Source organism: Sminthopsis crassicaudata, chromosome 2, assembly GCF_048593235.1.
Source record: "Sminthopsis crassicaudata isolate SCR6 chromosome 2, ASM4859323v1, whole genome shotgun sequence".
Lineage (NCBI taxonomy): Eukaryota > Metazoa > Chordata > Mammalia > Dasyuromorphia > Dasyuridae > Sminthopsis > Sminthopsis crassicaudata.
This window is the reverse complement of record NC_133618.1, coordinates 363,431,156-363,446,009: the sequence shown is the minus strand read 5'-3', so window position 1 is coordinate 363,446,009 and position 14,854 is coordinate 363,431,156. Positions and strand designations below refer to the sequence as shown.

The window sequence follows — 14,854 nt, the reverse complement described above, 5'->3', positions numbered from 1 at the left end:
CTTGTTTTCTACCTAGTAGTCAGTTTGTGTTGATTTCAGCCACTTCTCTATCAGCTTTTCTATGCTGATGATTCTCAAATCTACTATCCTGCCCCATCCTCTCTAATCTTGCATTTTTAGCTCCTTTTTGGACATTTTGAATTAGATGCTGAATTAGATCTTGAACTCAGCATGTTCAAAACCAAAGTAATTCTCTTTCATCCAAAGCTCTTCCCTTCTCTTAACTTCCCATTTCTGTGGAAGGTAACACTATCCTCACAGTCCCTTGGGCTTGAAATATAGATGCCATCTTCAATTCCAGACTATCACTATCCCCATATCCAATCTGTTGCCAAAGCCTGTAGATTTCGCCTCTGCCACCTTTCTTGGATAAGTCTCCATTCTCTCTTCTGACATGGCTAACACACCTTGTAGGCCCTCCTCACCTCAAACCCGAATTATGAAAATAGTCTTCCTGCTTCAAGTCTCACTCCTTTCCAACATATCCTCCATTCAGTCACCAAAATGACTTTTCATAAAATGCAGGACTATTTCATCCCCTTATTCAGTAAACTCTAATGCTCCTAATTGCCTTTAGGATCAAATGTAAAATTCTCTGTCATTCAAAGTCCTTCAACAACCTAGCCCATTCTCACCTTTCTAGTCGTTTTATACCTTAATATCCTACCACAAACTCTTTGGTCCAGTAAGCCTGGTCTCCTTGCTATTCAATGAACAAGACATACCATCTCTAGACTGGCACTCTCTCTGGCCATCCTCCCTGTTTAGAATACTCTCCCTCCTCATTTCTGCCTGTTGGCTTCTTTGGCTTCCATTTTCTTTTTGGTTCACAAGTGCATACTGTATTGTAAACAAATGAAACTTTGAACCTGCTGGACCAAGCCAAATTTAGATAATACATAATAATAAGACAAAGAATCCCTCAAAACTCAACATAGAATTAAAAAAAAGAATCAATCCATATTGCCTCAGACAGAGTTCTATTCTATATTACACATGTTTCTAAAATATCCTTTTCTGATGATTGTCCTTATCAATAAGGAGATAAATGAGAGGCGATACAGCTGCAATTTAGAAAGACTTCTTACTGCATTTCAGCTCATAGTCTTATCCAAAGCTATAAAGATACACAGTAGTCTGAACTCATGTTGAAGTCTTATTTCAAGCGGGTGTTCCCATCAGTGGCTGGTGTCAGCAGAGGGATTATAGTTACACACAAAGGTAAATTATGAGACTGGCATCAACCCTCTCAATTAATTGTCTACATCTGCTAAGCAAAGAGTGAGCAGCTAGGTAGCACAGAATGTGCTAGGCCCAGAGCCAGGAAGAATCATCCTCTGAGTTCAAATCTGGCTCCTGATTCTAGTTTGTTACCCTGAGAAAGTCACTTAACTCTGTGTGCCCTGTTTTTCCCTACTGTAAAATGAGCTGGACAGGGGAATGACAAACTAGTAGTATCTTTGCCAAGAAAGCCCAACTGGGTCACAGAGAAATGCAAAAATCCTTGGAATCCTTCAAAACTCAGCTTAAATGTTACCTCCTTCTACCAAGGTGATCTCTCCAGTTGCTAGTATGCCTTTCCCAAATTACTCTGCATCGATTGCATACAGTTCATATTCACTTAATGTTTTTATGATGTTGCCCATAATATGGTGTAAGCTCTTTGAAGTCTGGGACTGTTTCATAGATGTCTTTGTAATCTTAGTGCCTAGATACAGAACAAATACTTAAGAATTACTTATTGAATGAACTGATGAAAGAATGAAGTATGCAAGTATTCCCAAGGAGGACAGGGTTGCTAAAGCCTTTGAAGACAAGACTTGGACAAAGAGCTTCCAAAATGATGAAGGGAAGGAAGTCAGACTTCTGAGGTAAGCTGTAGAGTGGTGGTACCAAAATGGAGGTCTATAGGAAGATGTTCAAATTTTCAGGCAGGCAAAGCATCACCTTAAAGACCAATGTTTTATCATCCTATTCCTCCATGGAAGAAAAAGGAAAAAAAAAAAAAAAGAAAAAGGAGATTGACCTTATGACAAGAGAAGCATAAGGATATCTCACCCCAGATGAGACACAAATGATGCATGGAAGGGTAAGTCATTTCTAGAAAGACACCCACCCCTCTTGGACAGGTTGGGGGTTGACAAACATTGGGTCATTCCAGAAGTCAGGAGCTTGGACTGAATAACCTCTTCAATCCCTTCTTTACAAGTTTACAATGTATGCAATAGTCCTTGATATTTTAATGACTAGGCAGACCTGGGAAGATGCTATTTCTGTATTGAATTATTTTTGTCCCAAGGATTTCCAAAATAACTGAAGAGATGAGCAATTGCAGGTATTTCTTGTGTGCTATAAGAGGTAGAATCATTGGGGCTTATTCTCTTCTTGAAAAGGATACAATGAGGACAATGCAATTGTCCTAATATGCTACATAGAAGAACATTCAGTGAAAACTCTTCTCCAATCCTTCCATTTTAGAGGATTCTGGCTATGATAGGAAGTTTTGGCTTTTCATCTCCAGACCAATGTGACTTAGGCTCTAGTAACAGCAGTACTTTGGCTTCTACATACGAAATAATACCCTTTTCAATAAGTCCTCACCTCTAAGCTGGGTCACCAGCAATGGTCCCACAGTGATGAAACATTCAAACTATTTCAAAAAGCTTTCCTTATGTTCAGTGGCCCATGTCTGTGAGATATCTGGCTAGTTATGGGGGAACTTTAAAACTGGAGATAAAGAAATTATTCTGGGGTAAGTCTGGGGTCTTTTTTTTTTTTTTTTTTTTAAGTTTGAAAACTGATCTACAGCCTGGGAACAGAACAAAATCCACTGAGCTATGCAAGAATCAAACCTATCACCTTGGACTTACTTATTCTCATCAAGTCGTAACTAAAGCATAGCCTGATGAAAGCAAATCTTTTAAGTGATCTATCGACTCTTCTATAGCATTGGAACATCTAGGTGTTTGTTTCTGATGCAGAGCAATAATTTTTTTAAAAATCTCCTTCCTACAAGTCTTATCCAAAATAAAAAATTATTCTCCTATGAATTTACTGAGATTTTATTTTTTGTAGTGACAGTTGAAAAGTAGTTTGTCTGTAGATTTTAAAGTTGTTAAATGACCCTTCTAAGCTACAGAACCAGCTCAACATCATTTCCTTCCTGATGGTACTAGGAAAGAACTGTCTATTGTGACCCTGTGGTGACCCTTATTTGTGATCCCCTCAGATTTTGGGCAAAATTTGCCTATGTTTATCAGTCTCTGTTGAAGAGAATATCTGACTAGATAAAGAGAGAAGAAAACATTATTTAGTATCACTGGAATATCTTAGGGCCATCTTCCAGTGTACTCCTCTTATCTATAGTTTGTCCTACCTTCTCTCTTCCCTGCTTCTTTTCTGATACTGTGACCCATGAACCCTCTCAGTGCCTGGACTTCTGGTCACTTCATCAATGATTGAAGGAATGGAATTTGAGCGTGACATCTGGTTGATCACCAAACAGAAGTTGTAAATATGTTCACTTCAAAGAAAACATATCAGACAAGAGTTGTTCAGGTTTAAAGATCTCTGGGAGGAGGGAGAGTTAACATTCAGGATCAATCATTCTGTCTAAGCTGAAGCCTATTGATTTGTCATATTTTCTTTTTCTGAGTCAGAACTTTAAGTAGAAGCTGATTAAAGGCCCTTGCATGATTTAAAAATCCAGGGGACAATCCTAGATAGGGAAGATATATCTTTCTAAAATTAAGAAGTCCTTCTTTCTGAACAAGTTTTAATAAAAGAATGTTAAAAGCATCTGTTAACTATACTACAATAATGTAAATAGAAATAAAAATTTTTTAAAAACTCTGAATTTGAAACTTGTGCAATTTATAATGACCAAATATGGCCCCAGACAGGAAATGGGAAATTATATTTGTCCCCCCCCCTTTTTTTTTTTTTTTTTGGCTATGATGAGAACTCTGAGTGAAATGCTGCATATATTTATTCAGACTCTGTTGGTATATTGGGAATTTTTGTTGAGCTCCTTCCCTTCCTATCCATCTTTAACCTTTCTTTTTTATTTTCTAGACAGGGTAAAGTTGAGATATACTTTGAAATGAAGGTGATATGAAAAAAGATAGCAATAAAATTAAGAATTAATAAGATGTCCAGTGAGGATAATAATAGGTTTGATACAATAGAGAAGAGTTAATGAATAGAATTTTAATAGTTCAATGCTTGAGCCATTTTTTGGTAAAATTAGTCTAAAACTGACTAAATTTTAGTCATACGAAAGATTGCCCTCTATGTGGAAGAACTGAAGCAAGGAGCTGTTTTGGGTGTTTGGGTTTCAACATAGGAAATTACAGCCTTACCCAGCTCCTCTTTTAATAGTTCAAAGTGTTCCCTTCCACTTACTTAGCTACCCTGACTCTACCTGCACAAGACTCAATGAGATACTGTAGAATAGGCTGCTGGCTCAGGATGTATCAACATTTTCATTGGACCTCTTCCTGAGGGAATGGCCCTATTTCTAGCCTGATCGGTAATGATGAGAAAGGAAGTTAGAGAGGAGTTCTGAGTCTAGGTTTAGGAATGACACCTAGGTGGCCTCATGAATCCCTCAGGCACTTTCTCTGCTTCTTAACAACAAGACTTAAGTAGACTGGCTTCCCAGCTGAGCCTGGGAGTTCATAGCTCCCAGCTAGGAGCCATGGCATTTGAATACATCCCCAAATTTGAGAATTTGCATTAACAAAAGTAGCAGGATTACTTTTAGATTGGTATGGAAGAATAGAACTAATATTTGTGTACCTGTTTCCCAACTTTTATAAAGTTTGACTTGTGTGATGATGATTCAGAGATGTGATTTGTTCTGTGGTCCAAATTTAATACAATAAACTGCATTGATAGATAATTTATCCTCAAAATAAAACTTTTTTCTTCTCCCTGACCTCTCCCACTTTCTATAGTTGAAGCATGGCTTCCACTGCTGATTTTATATATATATGAATTTGTATAATATATGGTGAATAACAGAAAATACTTAACCACTGAGTGGAGGTTCTGCTGCCCAGTTCATCAGGAGGAATCTTTCTGTAACTTTCTAGAGGGTGGAGGCTCTACTTTTTTATTTTTCTGCCTCACCCTTTGTAAAAGCAATTGAAAAGAATTGAACAAGCAAGAGAAGAGGAGAAGAAAGAAAGGAAGAAAGGGGAAGAGAAGCACATGACCTTTCTTCCCAACTCTTCAGCCTACCTAATATGAAGGCCACCACGTAGTTGGAGATCTGGCCCATGCCCACGATGATAAACAGCACAGTGAACATCTCCCAGTTGATGGAGAAGATCTGCAGGAAACTGAAACCGGTTTGCACAGCCATAGTCCCAAAGAGGATATTTTTTCTGCCGAACCTTAAAAACACAATGCAACACATACACACATACGTACACATCAGGTTATAGGGATTTCAAAGGGACTAAGAGATTCTCTGGGTTCAGGTAAATATCAACATCAAGATTTGCATAAAATGAAGTAAGTAGAACCAGGAAAACATAATGATTCCAAAAAAGAACAAAATACACTAATCTGGGGCTCTAAGAGATAAAAAAACAAAATGAATCTTTCTCCTTTCTTTGCAGATATAGGGGACTATGGGTGGGTGTGGAGAACTTCATATACTGTCAGGTTTGGTTGGTGAGCTGATTAATTTTGCTTAACTACTCTCCTTTCCCCATCTCCCCAATTAAAAAAAAATTTTTTTTTTTTGTTATAAGGGATAGCTCAATTGATAAGAGGAGAGGAGGAATAAATTTGAAAGTCAAGTTGATGTAAAAATCAAATAAAAATGCATTTTAAAAAAACAGCATTCAATAACCATTGTAATCAAGGGGAGTTTCATTTCTCATACAAGACAAGAAAAGAAACTTAAGGGGGTTTACCTCCATGAGACAAAACCTGACTAAATATTCTTAAAAATTTTCCCCCCTCTAAAATAAGGAAGTTAGACCAGATGGTATCTAAAGTCAGTGAATGGTCCCTAGGTACTAGAGAATCATGGGATTCTGAATCACAGAGATGACCGACATCCTCAGCTGCATGACTAGCTCTCCCTACTTCCTCTGTTCTCTGAAGCAGTATTCAGGCACTGCTGAGTGGGCCACTTGGGGGTAGATGACCAACAGAGAATTCTTTTCTCATTGATTAGGGCCTTTGCATAAGTCATCCCTGTCTTTAATTCTAGTGCCTTTCCTCTGTTATCTCCATTTTATCCTGTCTATAATTTATTTTTATATAATCATTTGCACATTTGCTTTATTTTGTATCATCAGTGCTTATTACAATAGCTGGCACATTATAGGCATTTAATAAGTGCTTATTGACTGACTTAGTCCCTCTAAGGCTGCAAGTTGCTAATTCATTATACTGATCTGAAATGTCTTACCTGAAATTCCCTGCATCAATGAAAGCACAAGTCTCCAGACCTCCTCCCCCCTTCAAACAAAAACTAAAATCAAACAACAAAATTCAAAGGTTGTCAATTGAGAAATGACCAGATGGGAGAAGACTGGGCAATGATTCCTATACTTAATTATTCAAAGATCCATGACTTCCCTGGTATGGGTATTCTCTTCATCACTTTAGATTATCTCCTTCCCCTAGTTATTTGTAAAACAGTTTTCAAGAGATATTGTTTGAGGTGATTCAAAGCAATTCCAATAGACTTGGGATAAAAAATGCCATCCACATACAGAGAGAACTATGGAGACTGAATATGGTTCAAATCATAGTATTTTCACCTTTTTTTCCCTTTTGTTATTTGATCATTTATTTTTTCTTTCTTAAGGATTTTTTCTTGAACAATATGACAAATATAGAAATATGTTTAAAAGAATTGCACATATTCAGCCATGAATGGATATATCAGATTGTTTACTGTCTTGGGGAAAGGGGAGGAAAGGGAGGGAAAGAAAAAAAAATTTGGAACACAAAGTTTAACAAAAATTAATATTCAGAAAAATAAAATACTATTGAAAAGAAAAGTAGCAATTTCTAAAAGCTTCACCACTTTAGTGTAGTCAGCTTTCTCTATTGCTCCAGTCCTTTAACCTTCTGAATCCTAAGTCTACAGAAGGAGGGAGAGGAACATCATGCAGACCTGTCTTGTGTTTGTTCTTGCTGTTTTTGTTACCTATTTCAGTCATACAACACTTAAATTGGTCTGATTGGACATTGTAAGACAGAGAAAGAAGATTGGGAACAGGAGACCTGCCCTATCCTCTGCCTTAGGTGCCTGTTCTATGTTGGTTGTTGCTTAAATATAATGTTAGGATAAAAGACCAAAGAATTTAAAAGAGAAATTTGTTTTCACCAAGTTGTTGAGGAATCTGAACTTAGCTAAATTGATTCTTGTATAAGAACATTCTTTACCAGGACTAGTTACACATGCTTTACAATTTGTCAGAATTGGGCCCTGCTGGCTGGAAAAGCAAGCAGCCTTTGAGAACCTAGATTATATCCATTTCATAATGAGCTTTATTTAAAAAGCTCAATTTAGAAATTTTTTTTTTTCCTGATTCAAATGGAGGCTGCTTAGGATACTGTAGCTACTAAGTGTCTGCTATAACCAGAGGAAGCTGCAACAATAGCAACTGTGGGCTAAGGGAAAGGGGTAGCAAGAAAGAAATAGGGCATATATCCAATCCTTATTTGAATTTTAGCATTATGGGACAACAGCCCTTTATACTAATGGGAGAGTGAAGGTGACAAAATTTAGAACACTTTTTTTTTTGAGCACTTCTTTAAAAGTCAGAAAGTTACATGTTTATAAAGTATGGGCCACTACCCAGGTCAGTCACTAGATCTGTGTTCTAGTCACTAATTAGTCAATAATCACTCAGTTACTAATTAACTGTGTGATTCTGGACCAGTCACTTCTCCATTCTCAGTTTTTGAATCTGGCAAATGAATAATAAAAAGTGATTCACAGGGTTGTAATGTAATGTAAAAGGTGTTTTTGAAAAGTGTGAAGTACTATACAAATTCAAGTTATTTATACCACTGGTTCTGTAACCTCTTTTTTCCCCTCTATTTTGTTAAAATCTTCTTTAGACAACATAAGGTACTGAGATGAACAGTTCAAAATTCTCCATTTCCTTTCACCTTGACCTTATTTTGTTCAGAAAAGAAGTAAAGGTCACTCTGTGCTGGGATGTTTGATGCCCTCTGGATTTAAAGTTGAATGTTACCTATAGCATTCCTCATGAACACCTGTGCATCATGGGGCAAGTACCCAGGTTATCAGTAGCAAAATCTTCTCTGAACTCCAGCCAAATCTCATAAGTGGATGTTGGCTTATTTGGTACCTTGTTTAATTCAAAATGGTGGCTGACCTCCTGCTAATAGGGTGCCTCTTTATTTCTTTTTTCTTTTTTTTTAATTATTCCAAAAATTTAATAAGAGTTCTCTAGACCTTTTTGTAGTGGCTAAAAACTTGAACCTGAGTGAGTGTCCATCAATTGGAGAATGTTTGAATAAGTTATGGTATATAAATGTTATGGAATATTATTGTTCTGTAAGAAATGACCACTAAGACAATTTCAGAGAAGCCTGTAGAGTCTTACATGAACTGATGCTAAGTGAAATGAGCAGAACCAGGAGATCATCATACATTGCTCTCCAGGATGGTTGGAGCCTCTTCATTTCTTAAAAAGGACCTGGAAGACTATAATGTGGTCACAGGGCACAACTGAAAATCCTGTTAACTTTTGGGGTCTCTCTAGATAGGAATGAATGAGAACACTATTATGTAACTATTGGATTGGGGAAGACTTTGAGAGGTCAGTTTCCTATCTCTAAACAGCTTCACACCTCCATTATATAAGACCAAAGCAGCCAGGTGAGAGGCTTTGCCTCTTAACTTCAGTCCTGGTTAGCCCTCACAACTCTCAGTCTTAGTTGGAGGTAGTATGGAAGTGGTCTCATTCCTGACTGCTTGTTAAGTGTCAATCGGTGAGTCAGTCAAAGGATTTATCTATCATGCATTCTTTAGTCAGGGTTAAAGAACGGGGCTCCACTCTTCTGCATATTGATAAAGCCGACCAGTTGAGGATATCCTCTAGCCTGGAGATAGGCCCTCTTTACCTGTCTGAGAGTTGTCCTGATATGAAGGATCCCATCAGCACGCCCACGAAGAACAATGAGGTTGTTAGTGGAGGTTTCCAGTTTTCATCACACACTATATTCCACTGCCAAACAAGAAACAAATCATATTAAAATGGAATCACCAGAATGGATCCAAGAGCTTCAGGACAACCTTGCAATGAAACATCTTCACTCTAAGATCTAGATGAAACTGAGCATATCTGTAGGAAGAGATAGTTAGAATCACTTAACATATCAATGTGAGGCAGATTCTATCCAAGTTCATTGGTTAGTGTTATTTAAAATGTATTTCACTAATAGAGAACTTACTTACATCCTGGGTCTTATCACCTCAGAAAGTACCTGGGTCTAACAGAAAAGATGCACCAACACCTGGTTAGTTCTAAGAGGTAGCAGGAGCAGGATAGATATGTTAGAGGGGACAGATGCATGGTTGGGACTATATTTGTCCTTTCTTCTGTTCTGAGATCCTTACTGAGTTGTCTTAGGAATAATCCCCTTCACTGTTCTTTGTAAGATTTTCATTCTAGGAGTAGCTAGGTGGTACAGTGGATAGAGCAGCAGGCCTGAAGTAAAGAGGACCTGAGTTCAAATTCAACCTCAGACAATTTATACTTATTAGCACTTAAATTGCCTTGAAAAAAAGAAGAAATTGCCATTCTATACTTATAAACATAAATGAAAGCAAATATTCAGATATATAAGGACATAATAAAATTCATTAAACATGAAACTATAAATTTACTTTATTTTTTTAAAGTATAGAGTACACAATAACCAAAAAAAAAAAAAAAAAAAAAAAAAGAGCCCAATTTGCTTTTTTCCCAAGATCTGGCCACATCCTGGTAAAGCACCTAGACAGATGGGTTAAATTAGGTTGAGCATAACTAACAAGCCACAAACCTCTTAGTGAGTTAGGGAGGTGTCTATTCCAAGCATATAAATGAAGTTTCCTTCCCCTTACCCCCCCAGAATGGGCAGAAAAAAACAAGTGAGGAGTGCTTAGAGCTTGGTAAAACATTAAAGATGCCAAAGTTATATATCCTTGCTACTGAATGACTCTGGAAGAAAGAGTAAGGCTGACAACTTGGTGCAACTCCGCCTCATTCAAATCCAATTCATGTGCAAGTCAAGATAAGGTGTTGTCATTAATCCTCTGAAAATGAAAGACAAACAAGAGCATCCTAGACTACTCTCTTTATTATGTATCATTTTATACAAGTCTCCCCATATTTCTTCATATTTGTCATTTGTTATTTTTTTAAAACAGCATAATAAGGGGGAGGAGGCAGTGTGATTGAAGAATTAAGATTTTTTTTCTGCTACATCTTACTTGTATATATGTCCCTATGTTTGACAATGCATTTGGTTATTGTTGTTGCTATTGGCAATGGTAAAGGGTGGGAGTGTATCAGGACCTGTGATTTCATTGACGTCAGGATTTCCTGTTACAAAAACTCTATAGATCCACCAGTACTGGGTTTCATTATTTAATTTGGCAGTTCAATGAATATAAGGCAGAAACTCTAAGTTGTATTAGTTTGCATTGCTCTGATTATTAGAACTTTTTAAAATGTGATTATATTTTATCATTTATTTTTATTCTTTTGAGAAGTGATTGTTAATTTACTTTATTGTGGAATACATCTTAGTCTAAAAAATCTGTGTCAATTATTTAGAGAGTTTAGAATTTTTAATTGATTCTTTGGGGAAGAGCCATTTACATTTTAAAATTTTGTGTTTTTCATTTAATAACCCTTCCTTCCAGACCTCCTTAGAAATAAAAGAAAAATAAAATCATTATAACAAATATCCTACTCAAACAAAACAAATTCCCCTATTGACTATGTCCAAAACTGTATATTTCCTTCTATATTTCTTATTCTCTCTTAGGAGATGGGTTGTCTGCTTTATCAACAATCTACTAATGGTCCCCAAAAGAATTATGGTAATCATTGCATTGATCAGAGTGGAAGAACCATTTTTAAGGGGAATTTGGAGAAGTGCCCTTTGAAATCCTCTGTCTTCCCAGTATTGTTATATTTTTTAAACATATTCTTTCCTTTCATATATGAGTTGAACTAGATAATAATTTGAAGTATCTTCCAACTCAAATTTGGTTATTCTGTGATTCTTTCAATGTGCCCTGTGCTTAAGATGCTGCTATGTATCTGTTTTGAGAGAATTACTGAAACAAAATGGGAAATCTGTGAAGTACTGACTATGCCTGAGGTCAAACTTGTCTTCCCTTCATCTTTCATTTCTTTAAGAGACCCCAGATACACTGGATATAAGAATTTATCTCCTATTTTTTCTCTGACTCCCTATCTATCTCTAATTTCCTTCATTTTGCTCTAAACTGTGTATCCCACAATTGTGCATACTCTCTCTTTAAATACATAATCTAAGACTTTAGAATATGAGACGAGAGAAAAAAAGAAAGGCTGGGATGATATGTGTTTATCACATCTGTTTTGTCCTGTAAAATTAGCTTTAGTTCCTCATAGATGATCCAAAATGCTCTAGAGATTGTCCTAAATGAAATAAGTCAAAGAAAGGACTTTTCAAACTCTTTTAAAACTCAAGTAAAAACCTTTATTTAAATAGGCAACTTTGCCCTTCAAAGGCACCATCCCTTAGTGATTTAAATCTCAGTGAGGTTAAAAAACACCTCAGGCCCTTGAAAGGTTTAAGGAACAAGGCTAAAGGGCACAAGTGTACTTGAAGTGGAAAATACCAACCTTCTACGATTTCTCTACCCTTCCCCTGAGATGTTTACAATTCCTTGAGGGACTCAAAACTGTAGCACTAATGGGTGCCCAAATCAGGCCAGTCAGTTACAGATTAGCACTTATAATCATAGAATTAGGCAGAGGAAAGTGAAAAGCATTTGCTAGTTTGTGGCTGCCAGTCATGCCTACAGCAAGTGATGTACCTAGATAGATAAATAATCTTTTGGACTAGGAATCAGAAAGACATACGTTCAAATATTATCTTAGACTCAAGCTGTGGGTTAGTTTTAGTTTCCTCATCTGTAAAATAAAGACAATAATAACACCTACCTCACATAGTTTTTGTGAGACAACATATATAAAACAGTTTGTCTTAAAGTGCTATTATTATAGCTAATACTAGCTATTATGATCATTATCTATTCTTCCCAAATGCCCAAAGCATGGCTTACTCCAGAACTTAATGTCACAAAGAAATATGTCAGAAAATCAAAATCTTGTAAAAGTCTTCAATATGTCCTATGTTTAAGATGTTAGCAAATCACTTTTGCCAAGTGTTCCCCAAGTAACTATTCGTGTCTTTTCCTTGGAGACATGACTAGAACATTCCAGTCAAGGATTTTAGCCTGGACCCTTCTCTTCTGGTTATAGACCTCTCCCATAAGCCCAAACCCACCTTCTTTTCTCAAAGAATATTTTGCCAGCTCTGCATACTGCTTAGCCAGATCTGTTGAACTCAAATCTTATAGATTTTCAGGTAGGCAAACCTTCCCAGAACTTGACCATTGCATGTTTCAGCTGAGTGATTCCGGGGAACCATACAGCATCAGCTCTCTCTAATGCTATTCAAGAATTCTCATACCCTGGAGGTGATTCCTGGGAAATATTCTACATGGAGGGGGAGAGGGAAAGGGGAACAAAAAAATTTTCTTGGAGAATTGAGGTGATTAGGTAGGAAGAACTGAAGAAAGACGACAAGGTGCTCTAGAGTGTGAGGAACACTCAGATTTTCTTGCAAAGCTGATCACAGAGTCAGTTTGCCTAGGATTTTTTTAGTTTGTGTTTACTGTCTGGTAATGTCTGGGTCTCTGTCCACCACCAGCTTGCAGCAGAGCATCTACTAAAGGGGTGAAACTTCACTGGAGAATACTGGCAATATGGCATGATTCAGCGAAACTGGATTACAAATCAGAAGATTTAGGTTTGACTCTCAATGTTGATACTTAAGGGAAATTCAGGTAATTACTGGTCTCTCTGGTCCTCAGTTTCTTCATCTCTCTCAAGTGTGAGGGATGGACTAAGATGATCTGTAAGGAACTTTCTAGTTCTATATCCCATGGCCCCCATAGTGGACATCATGATTACCAAGATTGTCTCTAATCATCTCAAGACATTGTTACATTCTCCAAAGATAGGTAATTTCTTTGATCTTAATTTCTTTTTTTAATGAATAGTATTTAATTTTCTTCAAATACATTCCGCGATAGTTTTTAATATTCACCTTTGCAAAACCTTGTATTCCAAATTTTTTTCCCTCCCTAAGGCAGCAATCCAATGTAGGTTAAATATGCTATTCTACTAAAAATATTTCCATATTTATCATAATGTGCAAGAAAAATAAGATCAAAAGGGGAAAAAAACCAAGCAAACAAAAAACAATAGCAAAAAGATGAAAATACAATGCTTTGATTCACATTCAGTCTCTATAGTTTTCTCTGGATGTGGAAGGCACTTTCCATCAGAGTTCTATTGGAATTTCTTTGAATCACCTCATTATTGAGCCAAGTTTGATCTTAATTTCTTAAAAATAAGCATGTATGAATTCACATTTTTAAGAAGTGGAATATGTGTGCATCCAATTCAATTCAACAAATATTTTTAAGTAGGTGATGCTAGAGATGCAATGATAAATATCACATAGTTCTCAAAGAGACTAGCAGGAGAGACAAGATCTTGTATTATGACATGGATGGATAATTATTCATATTCATGAATGCTAGAAATATAAAATGCTATATGACATAGAGAAGACTTCATAGAGGAGCTGGCATTTAAATTGAGACTTGGAGGCAACAAATAAAAATTCATTAGATGAAGGGAATACAGTTTATATTCCAGGGAATGAGTTAAGATTCTTTTGTTGGGAAGCAATTCCTTGTTGACAAAGTATTATAGGCAAGTGGTAGCTCATTTCTTTTGGAGCAAGATAGAATGTTCCAGATCTTTTTCAAGTTGTAAACATAGCATGCAACTGAGAAGTTGCCAAGTATTTAGCTCTAGGGGTTATGGAGTGCAGGTGCTGGGCTTGGTGGAGTGGGGAGGGGTGCTATGTACTAAGAATACCCACTGCCTGAAGCTCATGGTCTTCCGAAAAGCATTGTAGCATTTATTTCATTGGATCTATGATCCCATCAATACAGGGAATTCTCTCCAAAATTCAGGTTTCAACTTATCCAGGTTTTCTCATTCTGTGAGATTCCTGTTTATGTACTGCCATGATGCTTTATCATCTTTTGCCATCTCTTGACAAAAAAGTGATTATGCAGTCAGCCTAATTCCATTAAAATCCATTCTTCACACAGATGCTAAATTGATACTCCTTTAGCACAGCTTGTCCATACCCTCTCCTTCTAAAAAAAGCTTCACTGGTACCCTATTGCTTCTAGGATATAAACAAATTACTTTTTGGTATTTAACTTTCCTTCACAATCTGGTTCTGATTATTTCTTTTAAAAGTGTTTTATTAATGCTTTTCTCTCTCACTTTTTTCTTTTTATCAATCTTACAATTTTTAAAAAATCAGTGATACTTTTCAATGACTTCCTTTTCTCCATGGGTATCTTCCCTATGAACAATAAATACAATTAAATTAATACTTAGCCATATCTGGATAAGCATGCTCATTTCTGGCCAGTAGTTAACCACCTCTCTGTTGAGAGTTGGGAGGCATATTTCATCCTAAAGGGCTCTGA

The 14,854-nt window shown here is 36.6% G+C and overlaps 1 protein-coding gene across 1 annotated transcript in view; it reads right to left on the bottom strand.

Moving 5' to 3' along the window:
* The window catches only part of SLC22A4 (solute carrier family 22 member 4), an 81,906-nt gene that overhangs the window by 47,227 nt on the left and 19,825 nt on the right, over window positions 1-14,854 (bottom strand). Inside the window, exons 2-3 of the mRNA XM_074290975.1 lie at window positions 9,130-9,233; window positions 5,245-5,399 (exon numbers count right to left, since the gene is read on the bottom strand). Of these exons, the coding sequence (XP_074147076.1) occupies window positions 5,245-5,399; window positions 9,130-9,233 (259 nt within the window). The remainder of the gene's footprint in view (window positions 1-5,244; window positions 5,400-9,129; window positions 9,234-14,854) is intronic.